General features: G+C 37.8%; 1 protein-coding gene across 3 annotated transcripts in view; it reads right to left on the reverse strand.

Moving 5' to 3' along the window:
* Positions 1-21643, reverse strand: part of LOC109055252 (ecto-NOX disulfide-thiol exchanger 1) — an 85251-nt gene continuing 63608 nt past the window's right edge. For 2 of the 3 annotated variants that reach the window (XM_042763299.1, XM_042763300.1), the window contains exons 8-15: positions 19752-19858; positions 15659-15776; positions 13408-13592; positions 10695-10802; positions 5610-5669; positions 3529-3628; positions 2373-2458; positions 1-718 (exon numbers count right to left, since the gene is read on the reverse strand). In XM_042763299.1, the coding sequence (XP_042619233.1) occupies positions 587-718; positions 2373-2458; positions 3529-3628; positions 5610-5669; positions 10695-10802; positions 13408-13592; positions 15659-15776; positions 19752-19858 (896 nt within the window). In that variant the 3' untranslated portion in view covers positions 1-586. Of the gene's footprint in view, positions 719-2372; positions 2459-2508; positions 3268-3528; positions 3629-5609; positions 5670-10694; positions 10803-13407; positions 13593-15658; positions 15777-19751; positions 19859-21643 lie in introns of those variants that run through there. The other variant, XM_042763301.1, reaches the window with a different exon arrangement.

Here is a 21643-nt window from a genome sequence, read left to right on the forward strand (position 1 = left end):
TTTTGGATAAAAAGTTTTTAATTGATTTTTAAAAAATCATAATTTACATAAGCAGACCATTAACAACAGTGCATCAAGACACAAAGAACATGTTACATAGTTACATCATCTACACAACATGGAAGGCCTGAAACACAGCAAACTGTCTGTTGTCTATCAGCTCCAACACTTTGGCCATGAATTAAACAATTTTTCAAAGCAGAAATCGTCTTCACATACACTCTGGCTTTGATGGGCGCAGAGGGCCGCTATCAAACATCAGTGTCCCATATTCAGCATTCCGTATTTTTAACCGAGAGGCACGATATTCCTGGATATCTCCCAGTCTTCAGGGACGATGCCACTGACAGATACCTTATGCAATCAGCACAGAAGTCTGGAAAGAGCTTTTTCAAGAAAATACATCTGATGCGGCGCCGCATGTAGAGTCTCACTTCCTCTGGAGAGCAGCAGCCATCGGATCTGAGGCGGTACGGGGCGTAGAGCCTGTTGTTTGTGTCTATGAGGCTTTGGCTCTTCTCGCTGACTCTGGATCAGTCCTCCAGAGGTCCAGCAGCCTCAGTGTCAGTGCATGTTGCTCTGCAAGTCACACCGACTTAAGAGTCTCAAATCCACAGAACTTCCAGCGTTTCTCCAGTGTCGCTCCAACACCGCTAAACTCCTGCTGGAACATGTTGGGCAGCCGGACCATTAGTCTTTCAAGTTCACCAGCTGAGATCTGAAGAATGAGACATGAGCGAAGCAGTGTGACACTTAGATTGGTATTGTTGCTCTATGTTGAACATTTTGTGCATAAACAGACACAAAATTGCCCATTGCATCCTCGCCTCTGTTTGCTTAGAAATCAATCAAAGGCACTAATGTGTTTGTCAGTATGTTCATCATTTGCTTCCTGCAAACAGTTACTGTGTAGTGCTGTTGTTCTTTTTTTTTTTTTTTTTTAGACAGGAAATATATCAACTTTTTTTCAGTTTATAATACGGCTTGTTTTCTCTACTCTCAGTTTAAGAAAATTACAATTTAGAGTCGAATAAGATAATCTTGCTGCATTTCTTGAAAGAAGTTAGGACTATTTTTTATTTTTATTTTTTTAAATGGACAATATAATTTACTTCACAGGCTGGTAAAACGTCCATGAACAAAAGCAATAAATACATTTTCAGAAACGAATTCCAGCCACTTCCTTTGCCCCCAGTTTATGACTACAAAAGGAAATAAAGAGACTTTGTAAAATTGAAGATGATGAATCAATGATTTGCTAATTGTTATTGGTAATCAGAGGCAGCTGGTTTTTAAAATTTAGAAAATGGACATTACTGTTATAGTGGAACATGATTTATTTTGGTAGATGCTGATTGAACCATAATGGAAAAAAAAAATATATATATTACTGCTCTCTGTCTAGTTGCATGCATATGTTATTAAATTAAGTATATGCTACTAGATTATACAATAGAATAATACATACAATACTTATATAACAGTAACTTAATATTTTAGGGCTTTCTGTCTTTTTATTATCAATGGGAAGTTATTCTTATTATATATATATATATATATATATAAAGACAGTGAGATTGTAGACAGGAAACAATGGGAAGGGTAGTTGGATCAAATAATGTTCGCCTGCACACAAGCGCCACCATGCAAAATGTCAAAGCATGTTCGGTGCCCTCCAGGCCACATCTGACACATGAAATTTGCATTTTGTTGTAGACTGGACAAGCTCCACCAGGCTACTGGGACACAAATAGCTGTGCTGTGCCATTGCGGATCACACACCGGGACGCAAACAGTCCCTCTGATATTTCATGCAGTATTTAGGGTTTTAAAGTGATAACAAACATATGGCACATATAACATATTGACTGAAATGAGATTATTTCTAATCTTTTATTAATCCTGCATGCACTCAATGCCATTAAAGGGATAGTTCACCTGAAAATGAAAATGATTTACTCACTTTCTCACCCTTCATTTCCTTTCGGATGCACAAGAACTAATGAGGTTTGTTCTAACATGCTTCTGTTTACCATATGTGATGCACTCTATGTATGAGTGTTTATATGTATATTAAAGCCTAAATAAGTTTGAAATATTTTCATCACATGAAGTCTCTTCACAAGCCTTGGACGAATCTGCCCAATTCATATGGATTAGTTTTGTGATGCCTTTATGATCTTTTTGGATCTTCAAAGGCTTAGTTGGATGGACTTTCAATGGAGAGACAAATTTCTCAGGTTTAAATATACATCTTAATTTGTGTCTGAAGTTTAACCAAAGTCTTAAAGGTTTGGACATGAAGGTGAGTAAATGATGACAGAATTTTGATTTTTGGGTGAACTAACATTTTAATTAAAACAAATAATCACCTTTGTATCAAGTCTCTGGATGTAAGACCACAGATATTCAATGTTGGCTCCGAATGGGTGGACGTGGAGGAAGGTTGATATGATTCCTGTGTGGGAGACAGACAACAGAGCAGGCTTGTTAATGAACATATGTTGCCTCTGACTAGTAGAGATGCAGTGGCACAGTCATAAATATGCCGCCTGGAGCAGAAGCACCATCCTTCCCCCACTTAAGCTGATTACTTTGGAGCGGTCCTGTAAAGGTAAAGCACTGATGCAGAGGCACGGGATATAGTGCCTTGCCTGGAGGGCCTGAGCCAATATTTATTTCCTTGATTTATATGCAGTAACGTCGCCAATTACCAAGGAACCTCATTCAATTCCCTCAGCAAGTCCTACTATCACAGAGCCGCACTTGGGGAGGGAAGGGGAGTCCCAAGATGTCTGTTCTGATTTTAAAATTCAATGCAGAATAGCTGAGCCAACACCATACGTCTCTGTTCTGCTACAGCGCATCGTGCTTACTGAGATAAACATCTGTTTTTGTATACTCGTACGAGAAATCTAACCAAACAAACTCATTTGAATGGCCTAACGGAGGAAGCTTATACAAAATGATGTTTTCACAGAAAGCTAATCCAATAACTGCGTAAGAAGTCCTCTTCAGAGCTAACAGTCTAGTACGGGAGCGCCTGGAGACTTAAACGATTTGTGTTCTTCAGTCCGTCCCTTCACTTTGTTCTGCTCAAATGAGTTTGGCTTTTCTGCCTTTCTGGCTGAGGTACTCCGAGCCTGGCTGAGGCTCCCTACTCCATCAGTGCAGTATATGTGTCCTCTTTGTGAGCGGCAGTGTTGTGCAGACATTAGATAGAGCGAAGGCTGTGTGGTCTTCTATGGGCAAGAGCCAATGAAGTGCCTAGCAAAAAGAAGAACAGCTCCCCTGAGCTCCTCCTAAGGATCATCATTCAAAAACATGACAGAAAGGCTGAGGTGTTGCAGCCTGTCTTTCCTCGCCTTTCCAAGTCATTGTTATCACAGTGGTTCAAACACCTGCTTGCCCTCCTGCGCTTTTAAGCTAGGACTCAATCCTCCAAGCCCATCTGGTACAAGCCCCTCAGCACACGACTCAAGATATTTTATAGATCAAAACGGCATGAAGCGGAGTTGGAATAATTACCGAGCAAGAGAGCCTCTTTCTCTGATCTCAAAGGACCCCAGATGACAGCATCGTTCTTTTTCTCTCGATGGTGGTAGAGTGCGGCGGTGCCATTGACTCCCTGTACACATGCATACAAAGGAAAAACAGGTATCAGGATGTAGAATAGCCTTCACAAAGCAGATAAGAGAGAGATGGATCATGCAAACTGTTGAGCTGGCAGAGTATGCCCACTAATCTTTACAGAAAATGCACCGCATTCTACTGTGTTCAGAGAAATCAATGCCTATTGACATTTAAGAGGCTCTTCTTCCAAGATGCTGCTCAAAATGGCAGGCCGTAAGTCACATAGAGGTTAAATGAAAATTATAAGTCCTTGCACAGTGCATTTTCAGAAACCCTCAGTGAAAAAAATATCTAAATGGATGCAGCAGTGCGTATGTGTCTTTAGCCAAATATGAAAAATTCCTGTGGAAAAGTTTCCTGTTCCATGCCCACTAAAAAACGAGGGGAAATCTGCCTACTTTATGGAAGCAGATAGTCTCAAATTATAATTCACGCAAAAACACAGATTCACACATGCGTAGACAATTTCACTATGAAAACTAATTCACGTACACAACAAAAAAATTCACGTGTGTGTGAAAAAATATATATTCACAAAAGCAATTCATATAAGAATAATATTCATAAATATTACAAATGCAAAACACAATTCGTAGATATACCTCAACTGTGCACATATTTGATATATGTCTGAATGCCAAATGCCCATTCAAAACCGATTTTGGGTGTGGTTTTTTGAAACTTTCAATTTATACAAAAAATCACAATTAAGATCCATGACAAAGATTCCAAAACAACAAAATATACAAAAATCAAAAATTAAGAATCAATAAAAAATTTTACAACATTTTTAGCCCTTTGTGAAAATTACTTTTGCCATTCGACAAAAGAACTCAACCGAGACATATGGTTTTTAGGAATTTTAACGCGCAAGAAAACTTTGGATACAACATGTTTCTTCTAGCCCTTTGTGCAAAATTACGGGGAATGTTTTGCCATTCTGACAAAAAAATGAACAGCCTCTGATTCACTCTTGACTCCTCCCCTATTTCCCTTTGCCTTTGCGAGCTTAGCCTTATGGTGAATCCATGCTAATGTTTTGAAAAGTCACACCACAACAAATCCGAGTGGTTCTATAAGCTTCACACATAACATGTTTTTGAAAGACTGAATTGATTTTGCGGGATTATAGTCCTTATATTTTTTTTTTTCACGTAATACGTGAATTAGGTTTCTGGAGTACGTGGTAGTGACAGTAAATGTTTCTACTTATAATTATAAAATATAATCATAAAACATAATATTAAAACATAAAAATTAAATTTAAATATTAAATAAAGATCTAAAAAAAAACAAAAAAATTTACAGCAAAATAATAAATTTAAATAAAAATTAAGGTTGTCCAGTTGCTAAGTTTTATTTGTTTCTAAACTTTAACTAGATAAATAAAAAAAACTTAAATAAAAAAAAAAAAAAAAAAAAAAAAAACAACAGTCATCAGTACATCAATTATATTAACTACATGAAGTAAAAAAATAAAATAAAAAAGTAAAAAAAAATAATAAAAAACATACAATTAAAACAGTAAATATAAAGCTAAAGACTGATTCACAATAAAAAGACATATTTTAAAAAATACAATTAAAACAGTAAATATAAAGCTAAAGACTGATTCACAATATTAATAAAAACTATTAATCATTAATTACGTTACAAGCCGAGGCAGACAGTAAATTCAATTCCCTGCAAATATTGCACCTTAATAAAATGTTTTCTGACATTCTCTACAGCACTGTTCAATTTGGGAGTCTTTATTCTATGCAGAGGGAGACCATATTCTCACAGAACATACAGATCAGTAGTCTAAAATTAACTTCTGCCAGAGAGCTCATGGTGTGAAGAGAGATGAAGGAATGATGATATGTTAGCGGTTCACACTCCTCTTGTGATATGTGCTGGTACTGCAGACTAATCTCACTGGTGAATGCCAGTGACATGATGAATGCTGGGCGTAATGCAGAATCAGTCTGACTTACCTTTTCATGGCCTTCAGAGTTGTGGTTTGTCAAATCTACTGATTCCATGGCGTTCAACAGCTGTTAAAAATACAAACAAACATAAATACTCACTTATTCGAGACCTTTTTTGCAGTGCAGCTGTGAAGGAGCTGTTACCTCTGGGAAACCTCAGTCTAGCCTTGGGTGTGCCAAGTTGATACTACATTTTTAATGGATGCTTGTGAGAAATGGGTTACTGAAACACATTTGTGATTTCATACATTATGGCCAGGGTGTCTGTAGAAGGTCACAGCAGTTTCACGCTTCTGAAATGTGGAAGCAGACCCCATCTGGTTCTAAAAATACTGTACACATGTCTTCCATCTGCTAGCGGGTTCGTTTAGGAGCACAATAACAGTATTCGCTCCACAGGACCTCCACGACTATTGATGTTCCTGTTATCTCAGTCAAAAAACATTCATGCAAACCAGCTGGTCATTATTCCCTCCGTCTGGGCAAGCCACTGTACTGCCACAAATGATAAGGTACCATGTTGTGCCAAATGACACTGACAACAGCTCTATAGACCTTAAGTTACAAAAAAATGTCACATCCCACAACTAAAAACAGCTCTAAAGACCATAACAACCAAAAATGAAAATTAGGCTGTGTTTTACTCACCCCTGTGGCATCCTACAGTTTCCTAATGTAGGTGTATATTACAATTTAATCCAGTTCAGCGTTATATTAAAAATGTCTTTGATCTTTCAAGTGTGTCAGTGGGGGGGCCGAGAGCGTGGGGCACAAGCGAGGCCGGTGGGTGATATGAGCGACACCTGCTCCACTCACACGGTTCGCGAGTCCACGGACCAGGAAAAAAGGAGCGACGAAGTGAAGGACGAGAGAGGAACTGTGTGTTTACAACGGCAGTCGCCCTGTGGGGGCTGTCCTACAGTAGGTGTATATTTTTATTTGAGTGTTTCGCCGGTTCCGCTCCTTCTTCCCGTCATTATGGAGTTTTTCTTCTGGTGCCGAAACCCGGGAGACTTCGGCAGCGCGTCCCTCTTCCTCATCCACCAGTCAGACGGGAAGAAGGAGGCGGGAAACCGGCGGAACACACAAATATATAATAAAAATACAAAAACAGCGCGACAGCCCTGTCTTGCCCAGGCCGGTCTTTCATGCTGTTCCTAATACGTGGGACTCGAGAACCGGTCAGCGCTCCTTTCCCATCACTCCACCGGCCTCGCTTTCCCACGCAGTGCATCAGAGACGCGCTCTAACTCCCCCCCCCCCCCCTTCCCTCCGGGGGGAACCGCTCACGGTGGCTGCGGGACCTGGGGTCCAAGAAAAAGATCGGAAGTATAACAGAGAAAAGAGGGGAAGCGTTCCCATCCGCTGCCACGCGGCCCCTCCACCAAAGCGGTGCCTGGCGGTGGCAAAACATGTCCTCACAGGAGTCCCCCGTTCCCTGCTCCTCCCATTCAGGATCAGCAGTGGGGCGAACGGCGTGACGGACGGCAAAGGGCGCCGCACGGACAGCTCGTCCCGGCAACTCTCCAGTAGTCCACGAATCGCCCATCTTCCGCGGATTTTTGTAAGAAACCAATATCCATATTCGGGAAGAAAGGAGGTAGGGGAACCGGCGAACCTTAAATTAATCATAAAACCAGCGCGACAGCCCCCTTGCCGCGCAATCTAGCTTGCGCTCACTCCTCCGTTGTGAATGGAGCAGAAGCAGTTCCCAGGCGGACTGTCACACTGTATGCACTCAGCAGGTCAGTGCATCTGTCAAAAGAAGTAAAATAAAAAGCGTCATAAAAGGGGAGATGAACAAAGACCTCCTGTAGTGAATCGATGCATTTTGTAAAAAAAATATCCATATCAAAACATAATAATCACTTGAAGTCTACTTGCGCTCACTGTTGTAAAACGAAGCAGTATTTGACGTACGCGGAAGAAGTCACTAATAGAAGTACAAAACAAGGATTTGTAAAGAAGAATGTCAGAGGATTTCGATATAAGCCAAGAGGAGACTGGTTTTCCTTTGCTAAAGTAAGGAAACTTTGCTTCTTTTGCTCCTGTTAACAAATGATGGTTTTCACGAGACTCTCCAGCGCATGCGCAGTGCTGACCTCATACGTCATCCTCCCGGAACTGCTTCTGTATACAACTGTTGGCGAAAGCTACATTAAAGTGATTATTACATTTTGAATATGGATATTTTTCTTATAAAACGCATCGATTCACCACAGGAGGCCTTTGTTCACCCCCGGAGCTGTGTGAGACACTTTTTTTAATGGATGGGCACTTTTTATTTAACTTCTTTTGGACTGATTCATGCAACACCCACTGAGTGGCATTAAACAGCTTGAAAGATCTAAGACTGGATTCGTCTGAAAGAAGAAAGTCATATACACCTAGGAGAGCCTAATTTTAATTTTTGGGTGAACTAACCTTTTAATCAATGCAGATACCACATTTAAATTGACGGATTAAAAAGCTGCAAGTGAGAGACATGCTGTTCAATAGAATAGAAGGTTCCTTAAGTTCAACCTGTATCTCTAATTCATGTAGAAATCTATTTTCAGTTGCCTTGTGAAAAATAAATACTTTTTAGCATACTTCTAAAAATAAGAAAAAGGGTTTTTTTTGGAAACTTAATTGCAAATGTATAGTAGTTTAACTGTATATTAAATGCAGTTTGTTTGCTTTTAGGATTAGAAGTGAAATTAAACTTTTAGCATACTCAAAAACTTAAAAAAATATTCACTAAAAAAGCACTCAAAATAAAAAAAATATATTTTTTAAAAAACATGTTAATGAACGAAAAAGGCCTCATAATTGTATGCAAAAAAAAAACCTACACTTTCATGACTTTTTTTTAACACACTTAAGTACACTTTTAAAAGTGTACTTTATAATAATGTTGAATTTAACTTTGTTTTCTTTGTTTTACTTTAAAGTACATTTTAAATCATTGTTTTAATAATCTTTTGTTGGGCTTTAAAGCACATTTTTGATGTGTTGACATAGTAAAGCACGTGTAAAATACTTGATTCTAATTTTAATTGTAGTGTTATTCAATATTGCATTTAAAATGAACATTTTAAATGCACTAAATTGCAACTTCATAACAAATGTATAATTACAAACATATTTTAATACATGACACACAAGTTTCAATAAAACATTAACATTAAAGTACATTAACGTATATTTTACTTTTTCGGCAATACACTTTAACCATATTTCAAAGACAATAGAAATAATTAGGAAATATATAGTAAGTCCCCCTTACTACTTAAATTAATTCTGTAAGATAATTGCATTTAATATACATTTATATTGGTATACTATAATACTTTTTAATTTAATTGCAATTAACATTCAATTAAGTTTTTTTTTTTTTAAACATTCAGTTTGTACTTAAGAATATTCTGTTAAAGTACATTATTTAAATAATAGCAAGTACGCTAAAGTGTACTTCTTTTCACAAGGAAACCTTGTTTACATTTGCGTAAAATTTAACATGGCATCTAGGGCTGAATTTTGTGTGCGGCTAAATCTTATTTGAGCCCACTGTGCATGTTTTCAGCACATCTAGATGTTGTGTTGCATCTATATTTTTTTTCAAAGACTGGGCACATGCTACTCTATCTTATAAATTAAAAAAAACAAAAACAACCAGCCAATCCATCTAACCCCTCGTTCACCTCACAAAAACAAAACAAATCATAATAAAAAAAAACTTGAGAAAAATAAAACCTGTCCTGCTCTTTTTCATGTGTTGCTGTAGCTGCTTTCAGGTGTGTGCACCCTGTGCTCCTGCTGCCATGTTGAGTTGCGTTTCTCACTGCATGCACAGGGGGAGTGAGGACACTAAGTGACCCCAGGCTGTAGAGCTTCCCGCTGTCACACATGAGGAGGCAGACACTGCCAAAATGCAGTATATCTGAAGCAAACAGTGCTCTTAATGGCTTACATAAGGCTTTGTGTCCCTCTGCAAAGTAACTCCCCACCAGTGCCGGGAAGATACTAAAAGCTACTTTTCCAAAGAGTAGAGACACAATAATGAATTGCATGTGAAGCTTTACAGCCAAGAGAACTGATCAAACAAGCATGCCTAAAAAGTTTACTATTGCACTTGCAAAGCAGTGGGAAATACAAATAGGTGAACTGGTTCATGCAAATGGATCATGTAAAACAGTGCTGGCCAAACTTTTTACTACAAAGGACCAAAATTCAAATGGAATTGAGAGCTGTGGTCCAAAAGTAAATCTTGCACTATATCCAATTATATTATAGGGAAAGAATAATAATAATTTATAGTCTCTACATTTCAATGCTAAATAAATAAATAAGTTTAAACAAACAGATATATTGAAATGAAGACATCCTTTAATGTTTTTCATTTATCCCCACTCTTGTGATATGACAGTTCAAATGTCTGTGCAACATATCACGTCTTCTTCTCTCTTTTTTGTAGTGTTTTACTAAATAATATTATGGCACACTCAAAAAAATGTGCTATGCAAGCTGTTCATTTTTAAATGAAATGTATAAGATTAATTGATTTCAGGCCCACCACTCAATTGCTGTATGTTAAAATCGGTTGGAAGAATTTAATTTGTAGCATTTTAAATTGCATTAAAAAAGAATAATAATAATAATTAAATCTTAAGAAATTTTTGTTGGTTAACCCTAATTTCATTAGTTTAAATTGTAACTCAAAATGATTGATACCTACTGTTGCATTAATGTTTTTAAGTTTTAGTTAAATGCTGTTGTTTATCACTACAATTTCTGCTCAGTTACATAAATTATAGTTTTTCCCCCAAAAATTTTATAGGAAAAAATGCTGGTTAATATTGTCACCCTAATTGCCAGTGCCATCCTCATTGCTTTTTACCATATAACTGCTCTGATTGCAAAATAATAAAGTCTTGCAAAATATTAAGGTTGTAGTGTAGCTAAAAGGGTAACTTTAAATTGAGTAATGGCAGTTTCAGAGTAGCTCTCCCAACACTGCTCCTCATAATTATTGTTCGTGCCCTCAAATAACACTATTATGCATATAGATATTCAGATTATTCAGCAATATGGCCATGAAATCTGTCCAACCTTTTCCCTGAAGCTGAGGACCTCTCCCTCTAGGTAGCGCTGCTCATCTTTGGCCTGCTCCAGCTCCAGCTCCTTCCCTTTCAGCTCTTCCTGGAGCCGAAGCAGTTGCTGTGGAGACAAACAGCATCGTGAGCAACAGAAAGCAGATGGCTGGAACAATGAGCAGTGTGTGGGGCTGTGTGGTGCCCTCATAAACAAACACCACATAAACATCACTGCACAGAAAACGACAAAGATAAGAAAGAGGAGATGGGGTGGTGAGGTTGACTGAGTCAGACTCTTATATCTGTTCAAAAGTTCATGTGGTCAGCTTTTTGTAGCATGTATCGGAAGGAAAAGGATAAGAATGGAATTTTAAAATTAAGAGTTTTATGTTCCCCTTTATCCCTAATCCTCCAAAATATACATAAAAAAAAAAAATATATAAAAAAAAACAAAAATATACATATATATATATATATATATATATATATATATATATAGGGACATAAAATTTATACATAAAATAAGTTTAAAACTAAAACCTAAAAGTTAGTGAAATGAAAAAGTTCTCCATCCATTAAATTAAATAACGACGGTCCACTGCACTCTATATAATTCTAAACATCATCTTTTTCTTTCCACAAAAAGGATACTCATTTCTTACATTAGTATTGATCTTGTACATAAAAGCCTTTAAAGCAACTGTACAAAGTAAAATGAGAGAGACGGAGAGAGAGAGAGAGAGCTCACTGGAGCCTGTGCTAATGGCTGCACTATGACAGTCTGCGTCATCAAGAACACTGTGTCCAATCAGCGTTTAAACTGATTTGACAGCTAATTAATGGAGGTGTGAGTGTTTGTGTTCCAGATGGAGCGCTGACGTGAGAGCATACTGAACGCTTACGCACTGATCTTTTGCGTATGTTTGAATGTGTCAAAAGTGTTTCTAGACAGTATGTAGGTTGTTCTTTAATCTCAGCCCTCCCTTAAATATCAATAACATGTGATGATGTGATCTTTCTCCAACAGAGACAGAGACTGAGTGGACTGTGTGTGAAGTTACTTTGATGATTCTTAAGACATGGGACAAACATTTTGCAAAAGGTTTTGATTTAATTGGTCACTTGATGAGTCATGAGTCCGCCTCAGTGACTGGACAATAATATCAAACATGCTGCATGTAGCTGGATAGTCAGCAGTGTCAGCAGGAAGTTGATTTGTTGAGGCTCTTAACACCCACCCGCTGAGAGACTCTCTCCGATTCACCCACAAAAATAAATATATACATTACCATTCAAAGATTTTTTTTTTTTTGAAAGAAAGAAATTCATATTTCTGTTCAGCAAGAAGCCATTAAATTGATCAAAAGTGACAGGAAAGACATTAATAATGTAACAAAAGATGGCATTTTCAGGATTGCTAATAAGAAATGTTTCTTGAGCAGTAATGCAGCATATCAATGACTCTGAAGACTGGAGTAATGATGCTGAAAAATCAGCTTTGCATCACAGGAAAAATAAATAAAAATGACATTTTTAAATACAAACCCGATTCCAAAAAAACGTTGGGACACTGTACAAATTGTGAATAAAAACAGAATGCATGATGTGGAAGTTTCAAATTTCTATATTTAATTCAGAATACAACATAGATGAGAAAATGTATCATTTTAAGGGAAAAATAAATTGATTTTAAATTTCATGGCATGAACACATCTCAAAAAAGTTGGGGCAAGGCCAATATAGCATATGTTGTTCTAGAACTTGGATATACCTTTCAGCATTGATGGTGCCTTTCCAGATGTGTAAGCTGCCCATGCCACACGCACTCATGCAACCCCATACCATCAGAGATGCAGGCTTCTGAACTGAGCACTGATAACAACTTGGGTTGTCCTTGTCCGCTTTAGTCTGAATGACATGGTGTCCCAGTTTTCCAAAAAAGAACTTCAAACTTTGATTTGTCTGACCACAGAACAGTTTTCCACTTTGCCACAGTCTTTTAAATGAGCCTTGGCCCAGAGAAAACACCTGGGCTTCTGGATCATGTTTAGATACGGCTTCTTTTTTGGCCAATAGAGTTTTAGCCGGCAACAGCGAATGGCACGGTGGATTTGTGTTCACCGGCAATGTTTTCTGGAAGTATTCCTGAGCCCATGTTGTGATTTCCATTACAGTAGCATTCCTGGTCATGCAGTGCCGTCTAAGGGCCGAAGATCACGGGCATCCAGTCTGGTTTTCCGGCCTTGACCCTTACACACAGAGATTGTTCTAGATTCTCTATATCTTTGGATGAAGTATGCACTGTAGATGATGATAACTTCAAACTCTTACAATGTTTCTCTAAAAAATCTTTCTGATATTGCTCCACTAGTTTTCGCCGCAGCATTTGGGGAATTGGGGATCCTCTGCCCATCTTGACTTCTGAGAGACACTGCCACTCTGAGAGGCTCTTTTTATACCCAATCAAGTTGCCAGTTGACCTAATTAAGTTGCAAAATGGTCCTCCAGCTGTTCCTTATATGTACATTTAACTTTTCCCGGCCTCTTATTGCTTCCATGTCCCAACATTTTTGGAATGTAGCTTCCAAAATCCAGGTATTATGGGCATGACATTTCAAAATGTCTCACTTTCAACATTTGATATGTTGTTATGACAAAAAAATCAGCTGAGGCTGAACCCTCTGACGTCTGCATTACCTGCTGCCTGAACCCTCTGACGTCTGCATTACCTGCTGCATGTTCTGCATGGTCTGCTGCAGAAAGTGCAGCTGTTGTTCTTGCGTGTGATCCTCCTCGGTACGGTACGTCTTGCCCTGCTCCTTCTTTAGCAGCTCCACCTCGTTCCTGTAAGCGTCCAGTTGCCAGCGCAGACTGTCGTTTTCCTCCCGCAAAGCACATGTCTGCGCAGACAGCACTGCTCTCAGACAGGAGGGAAGAGAGAAGGACAGGACATGAACTTGGAGTAAAGTCTTTGTCTCATGGCTTCCCTAATCTGTTGCATAGATGTGATGAATTCATACTCTTGTGCCTGATAGACCTCATAGATCTCCTTGACTCAACTGGTGGGACTGAGCTGGTTAACTCTCCTTGCTTAAACTAGCTGACCAGTTTAACCACCTTAAAGTGTTTCTCACTGACATCAGGGTGCAATATATGATCTGTTGTTCAATCTAATATGCATCATATAAGACAAGGGTTATGATTCAGAGCCGAAATCGATGGTGAAGTTTGCATAACAACCTGGTCATGGTCTGCTGTGTCAACAGAGAATCTCAACTATTAGATGTTCCTTCCTGCCACTGAAAATACTTCTTTTATTGAGCCAGAGCTTGTGTGCTCTGACAGGTCGTGAAATATCGCTGAGCTCAGAATCCCCTGACACTTTCTGCTGCCGTTCTCTGTCGAGGCAATATCATTCATAATCATATTTGCTGTGGGATACATGCAGGAAGGAGAGTGTAATCACTCATGTTGATATCTCAGCACAAATGCTGTTGTACTCAAGGTTATCTGAAGGATGTGATTGCTCTGTTCAAATAAAGCTAATAAAATACAAGTGGTCACGGAGGAGCTGATTTGATTAGAGACTAACAGGGTCATTGTGTTTGACATTAAACCAAGTTTTTTTCTTTTTTTCACTAAATCAAGGAATGATTGGGAATTACTATTAACCTGATACTTGACAGTCACTATATGGAGATGGACTTTTCCTGATGGACCACTCGACCTGACTGATTTGTCTGAGTTAATCTATTAGGTATTATGAACTAACAATGAATATTTATTTACAGTGTTTTATCTTAATTTCTGAATATTGCATAAAACATGTCCCTAAAAGGGCTGCTCTCACCCTACCTGTCTATCTTACATTCACTGATCATGCACATGTGTTTCAATGCTTTGCAAATGAAAACTGCATTGGTTTGTGATGTTTAGCTGGCAGACAGATGATGTATTATTAAAATTATGTGAAACTGTGATAGCCTTGAAAGCATCAGTTAGAGTAATTAAAACATGATAAACAATTCAGTTTTGCATCATTGAAAATTAAATAAATAAGGGCTGGTGGGAAAATACTGATTTGTCTTTTTCACAAATTATTATTTATTTATGAATTATTATTTATTTTTACCCTTTAAAAATTTGATATCAGTATTTTTTTTTGAAAGAATATGATATTTCTATTCAGAAAGGATGCATTTATCAAATGACAGTATTAGACTTTTATGTTTTAATAACAAATACATTCAGATTTATAGTTTCAAATAAATGCTGTTCTTTTGAACTTTAAATTCAACTAATAATACTGAAAAGTAATACTTTAGCAGCAAATCAGCATATTAGAATGAGCTCTGAAGCAAAATTACTGAAGACTTTAGTAACGGCTGCTGAAAATACAGCTTTGCGTCATAGGAATAAATGACATTTATATTATATTCAAATAAAAAACCTGCTATTTTTAAAATTGCAATAATGTTACACAATATTACTGTATTTTACTGTACTGTTTTGATCAAGTAAATGCAGCCTTGATGAGCACATGAGGTTTCTTTCAAAAACATAAAAAAAATAAAAAAATCTTCAATCCTAACCCCACTAATGAACACAAATGTATACATTTTATTATTTTTAATTTTAAATAGATTCTTAATTAAATTTAACAAACATTAAATCTTAAACTTTTAGCCTTGCAGGAAAAAAACAAAAAACATTTAAATTGTTAATTAAATGTAATTATGTGGGCATTGAACAAAGGTCTCTGTTTCACTTTATCACACATTCCTTTTTATCCTCTAATTATCAGTGACCTTTACTGAAGGTTTATTGTTCATTTTAATTGCACTGTACAGCCACAAACAGTGAATATAAACTAGATGTTAGGCCTTCAAATCTAGGTTTGTTTTTAGGCACAGTCAGTCCCTGCTTCCAGTATCCTAATGAATCATGATTATGATATACAGCAGCTAATCACAGGCCTACCCGTGTCCTCCATTCTCATCTTTTTGCAGGGGTTTTCCTCCAAGTCTTCATCTGACATCTCCATTTCCTCTTCTCTTCGAATTCCCATGATCTCTTCACTTTGAGCATTTCTGAGCTCCTAATGGAGCACAATACAGAAATCAAACGAACACACACACACACACACACACATCGCATTACTGGATTCTGTCCAAGACCTTGAATGATTAAAGATTACATTTTGCACACATTAACATTTCCTCTGCTCTGAGTAGTTTTACAAGGACACACTTTTATACTTCTACTTGCTGTGTAAATGTGGCAGTAACATATACTGTATGACAATCACACATACCAATGAAATGTTTTTCTGCAATTCTACTCTGATAATATTCTAATTTCACCTGGAAACTTTTGACAGGATGAAAAAACAGGCAATGATTTGGCAAACACGGGCCCTGGTGATTGATTCCTTAACTTAAAAATACAACCCAGAGGGAAAACCGAGGCTCTGCCGTCTCTGTGCCGTGCAATAGTGAAAGTTCATTTGTCTAGGTCTGAAAATGGAGCGTAAAAATCACATTACACAAACTTCCAAGCCCACTGATCCTCTGATAGCCATTATAGGGATCAGCACAAAGGACGTTTAATGCCACCACTGTGAAATCTTGCAGATCTGACTCTATAAAGGGAGCGCATTTGAGCTTTACTTTATCTGTGATTTTACATTTTACTCTAGCACTGTGTTGCCTGATCTTTTATCTGTTTCTTGAAGGCTATAGTATCAGAGGAATACAGGTCGAGTTCTGGCTCGTTTCTGATATCACATTTCTCTCCAATTCTCACATTTTTGGTTTTACATTGTTCCCACACTTTTTGACCAAAGAACATCCATTACTTTTCCAGTGGTGTTTCCAGTCATTCTGGAAAAATCAATAAAGTTTTTATAATTTATTTTATAAAGACTGCATTCACAAAGAGCCATTTCTGGCCAGCAAAATAAGGGAGATTGAGGCTAGTTGTCACTCTGTCACAAGACCTTAATAATATGTTTTGAGCTTTTTTTTTTTCCAGCAGTGATTGTGTTTGTTGGATTAAAAGCTGTATTAAATTAAAATATATCTTCCAAACTAAAAATCCAATATCATACTTTTGGTAAAAAAAAAAACTGTTGAGTAAACATGTAAATAAAACTAGATCTGTTTATTATTTCAAAATTACAAATTAAAAATGTTAAAATAAATTACAGTTTCTGTTAGTCAAAGCAATAGTTTATGTTTGTAAACTAAGCATATGTTATATATATATATATATATATATATATATATATATATATATATATGTATATATATAAACTAAGCATATGTTTAGTATATTTTTATTTTAATTTTATGAGACGGAATTGTTACGCCCCTTACCGTACTGTTATGCCTTGTCCAGGTGTTCAAAAGAAAATGCTACCTATGAGATTATGCTACCAATACTGTATTTATCAAACTGTAAGGGTAGGTTTAGGGTTGGGGTAGGTCAGCGGTTCTCAATTCTAGTCTTCGCCTCCCCCCAGCTCTGCACATTTTGTATGTTTCTCTTATCACTTCAGACGTTTGTTCTATTCGAACGTAAGTACCCTGCGAAGTGGACATCACAGGATATTCCGCCATGATTCCAGTTTGAAGCAAATGTATATGTTCCATTCAAAGTGCACTGAAGTGTGCGAGATGTGAATTTAAATTGTATTTATTTACAGAGGTATATGATGTCACACTTGTCCGTGTGGGAAGACGTTGTGCAGCACAAATCCGTGAATGAATGTTCTGAAGTGAGGTAAACTTCAACAGATTTCCCCCTGCTCAGGGAGTAGGGAGCAATGAACACTGTGTAGGGACCATGTCAATGGGAACACAGTTCATGCACGGAGCTCAAATCTAACGTGCACATTATAATAAACAATTTTGCTTCCGAATTAAGACATGCAAAATATGCAGAGCTGGGGGGGAGCGAGGACTGGAATTGAGAACCGCTGGGGTAACATTAGGTGTACATGTTAATAAAGGATTTTGCTTCACGAATTATGCTACCATCTGTTTTAATGGTAGGTAGCAAAATCTGACAGGGTAGCACAAATCATCAGAACACCAGTGCCAATAACCAATAAAACTGGCGCCAAAACCAATCAAATCCATTACAAACGAGGCATTTGTTGAATCCAGTGGGGACATAATTACGGATTATAATGACTTTTACTTGCATCGCGCAGCGTAAACATGCGCAGCGTTGCGTTTGTGTCGGAGAAATGCATTCGCAAAACTCACATTTGACTCATCAGTGGTAAAACCTTTACATAAAACGTCCTTACAGACTGTGATCAGAACAGCCAGCATCGTGATTTCGGGTCAGAAAACAGACTCCAAAAATGTGCTGCACACTGAATTTGTGCAACTATTCTGGAACAGTGTTGTAAATACAACTTAACCACTGATTTCTAGTTGTGTCCTCTTTTGGAAGACCAAACAAAATATTTTCGCTAAGTATTTTTCTTCACAACACGGCGGCGGCGGTGGCAGCAACAATAAAGTATGCCTTCTTTCTTTGCTTGAATATTTAGGCGGTGTTATGCAAATCTTCCCACACAGTGACATAGACATGTGGGGGCGTGTTTAAGAGTTTTAGGAGGGTGTGGATGTGTCTTAACTTTTATAAAGACTATGTCTTTGGGTTTGAGGCTTCAGTCTTTGCAACTTTATGGATCTTATCTATTCACAAACAGCTTTTAACACTCCAAAGAGAAAGGAAAACTTGAAATCGCATCATACGACCCCTTTAATTGTAATTTCCTACTGTGTAACATAACTGGGGCATGTTGTCACAAAAGCTCATCATTTGTTAAATGAATGGTATCTTTTTTCATGGACAAGAAAGAAAGAAAGAAAGAAAGAAAGAAAGAAAGAAAGTATGCAAAAGTGTGCAACTAGCCTCTGCCTCACTATTTTTAAAAAAAGAAGAACTAGCATTCTTAATCTCTATGATTTTTACAGCTCTCTGACTGTTAAGTACAGGAAAACCAGGAAACTGTACTTAACTTTCTATAATTATTTTAATATATTTAACCAATTCACAAACAGTGCTAGAAAACAACATCAACAATGAAAACAACTTTTCACAGGGGTGGCATCTTAACTGGCTTTCACTTCTCACAGCACCAAAGACTCTGCCACAATGCTAATGTCTTACCTCTTGGCGATTGTGAACTGAAATGGAATCCTTTCATAGACTTGACTTAAAGCAATTAATCAATACGGTCAGTGTATTTATAAGATTGGATTTCGGGCCTCACATCACTGCTCATGATATACAGTCATGGAAAATGTCAGATGGCTGGAGGAAAGACTGCAGCTGGAGTCTATCACCAGTGAGGAGTTTCAGGGTTCATTGAGTATTCGGTTTGCACTAACATCAATTTTGCATACTGGTGACATTCCATATTATGAATATGGAAATTCCATATTGTGCATTCCAGAGAATTCAGGGGTTTCTATGCATAGATGCATACAGGCACATTGTAAGGTAACACGCACCTCACTTTCCTTCATCATAGAAACCTAATTCAAATTGGATGAGTTATTAACAATTAATTCAGGCTAATCACTGATGAGCATCATTATAATCCTGCCAGTATCTGTTGCCATGGCAGCAATGGAGGTTCTTTCTAGGTGGCACTTTCAAAGAGAGCTCTGCTGCACGAAAGAGCAGAGGCTAGAAAACTGGGATGTATTTTGCTGTGTGAGGGCCCACAAGTCTTTACAATGAAAAGCACAAGATACACTGCCATATAAACAGCTGCCGTGTCAGTGTACCATCTAGAGAAGGGGTCTCAAACTACTTTACCTGGGGGCCACCAGCCAGGTGGTGTTCTCCTTCAGAGAACAAGCGTTTTTACAACCACAAATTTGAAGTATGTATATTATACATAGTATATATCGGTGCAATACTCTGGCTTTTAAATCTATTAAGGCCAGACTATAGTTAAAATTGATTTGTAATGACAAATCTTGGCCCATAGTTTGAGACCCCTGATGTGGAGTCAGCATGACAAAAGGGGAGAAGGAATACCAACCTCACACTGCTTTCGCCAAATGTCTATGTTCTTGCGCTGCGCTTTTGAGAAATGGTCCCATGCCTTTTGCCTGGTGGCAGCGGTGAACACAGCCGTAATCTGCTCAACTTTGGTGGGTAAGGAAGTCAGACAAGACAAGCCATTTATGTAGAGCTCAGCATCTGCGCCAGCAGTCAGACACATCAGGACCCTCGCGACACTTCTCTTAGAGGCCCCTGATTGTGTCTGTTGTACTTACATCTCATTAGCTGCTGTTTCAGTTCCTTAGGACTGAGGTAGGCAACAGTCTACAATGATGGAGTGTTTGATGTTAAACATTGGATGGGGATTTAGCTCAAAATGGGTACCTCTGCGGTTTCTATTTTTGCATTAGATGTTGTATTTGCAGTAGGATTGAGATTTGTACCAATTGTAAACTGTTGCCTGCTATTTTTTTATTTGACCAAGTCTACTGTTTAGCAAACAATTTTTCGATCATCTTCTTCTCTACAACTGGTGTAATTTTAAAATACACTTTCTCTTAGTACTTCATGGTGTCAAAGTGTCTTTGTGTAACTACTGTCAAGCTATTGATTACAAATCTCCATCAGACATATTCATTCAAGCAAACTGCATGTCTTAACTCTTTGTTTGAGTTGGGATATTGGCTTCTCACCTGTCCGGGCTGCAAAAAAAGATGAGTGAATCTGATGTTGGCCTACCTTTAAGTTAAGTTGAGCATCTCCACATCTGCTATATGGTCTGAGTGCTTCCACTGAGACTGTACTTACCCAGGGCTCTTCTATGGGCTATGGCTACAGTCACACTGACATAGGCAGCTAGGTCTCAATGCAGTCATATCTCCTAGTGTACATTTGCATATTGTATATCTGCAGTGAAGTCTTGTGAACTGTCTAAAGCAAACACTGTGGCTCTGTTCCACGACCAGTGAGCTGCCTTGCTTTCTAACAGCATCCAAACAGAAAGAGAACCTCATAAATGAGGGACTATTAGTGTGACAATGGAGCACATGAGAGATTCAACATACAGTTGAGCCTTTTGCTAAGCCAACAGCAACATAAACATAAAAATAATACTTGCTACACTGTGTTCTAGAATAATTGGTCAATCGCAGCATTCAGTGGTTGAATATTTCCTAATATTCACAGTCGTCTATGGCAATGCTGCATATCAGACAGAAATCGCAGCTACTTTCATGTCTCTCGTATCACGCAGCTAACATTCTTCGAATATTAAAAATAAACGTTCAAATTACATTATAGTTTGTCTTAAAAGTATGTTTTTATAACCAGTAATTTTACTGTATTGTGCATAATAAAGGTGCAGGTCTGAATTATGCAGAGAATTAATGTTTTTCAGGTCCGGGCTTAAAATCGAATGGTATTCACGTACAGTTCTGTTTCAACTTTGCTAGGCCTGTATAGACCTCTAAAAAGGACACAGCATTAAAATGATTACATAGTTCTGGTCTCTGTGAATACAATCAGAGGCAATGATAAATTACATTAGCCATGCAATTTCTGTTTCTATTGAAATGACTGGATTCAGTGCATGAAATGTCACAGAGCAAAGGTAAATGTGATGCAGCTTAAGATGGATTTTGTCTCAGTGCATCACAAATGTGCCGGCTTTTATAATGCCTACCTTTTATAAACTCTCTTTGAAGAAAGCTCACTTATGATGCCTTAAAAGGGAGCTCTCTAGATTTTGGAACAGAGCTTGCCTGTTACAGTTAGTGGCAGTGTAATGTATATGGTGGTTCTGGACATACAAATACACTCCTACTGGCAATACATTTATATCAAGATGAGCGAGAATAGTCCAACAATCAGATCAGAGACTGAGCCCACTTAAGGACGGCTATATCATCTTGGTCGGTACAAAGGATGAGC

Source organism: Cyprinus carpio, chromosome A9 (assembly GCF_018340385.1).
Source record: "Cyprinus carpio isolate SPL01 chromosome A9, ASM1834038v1, whole genome shotgun sequence".
NCBI classification, from domain to species: domain Eukaryota; kingdom Metazoa; phylum Chordata; class Actinopteri; order Cypriniformes; family Cyprinidae; genus Cyprinus; species Cyprinus carpio.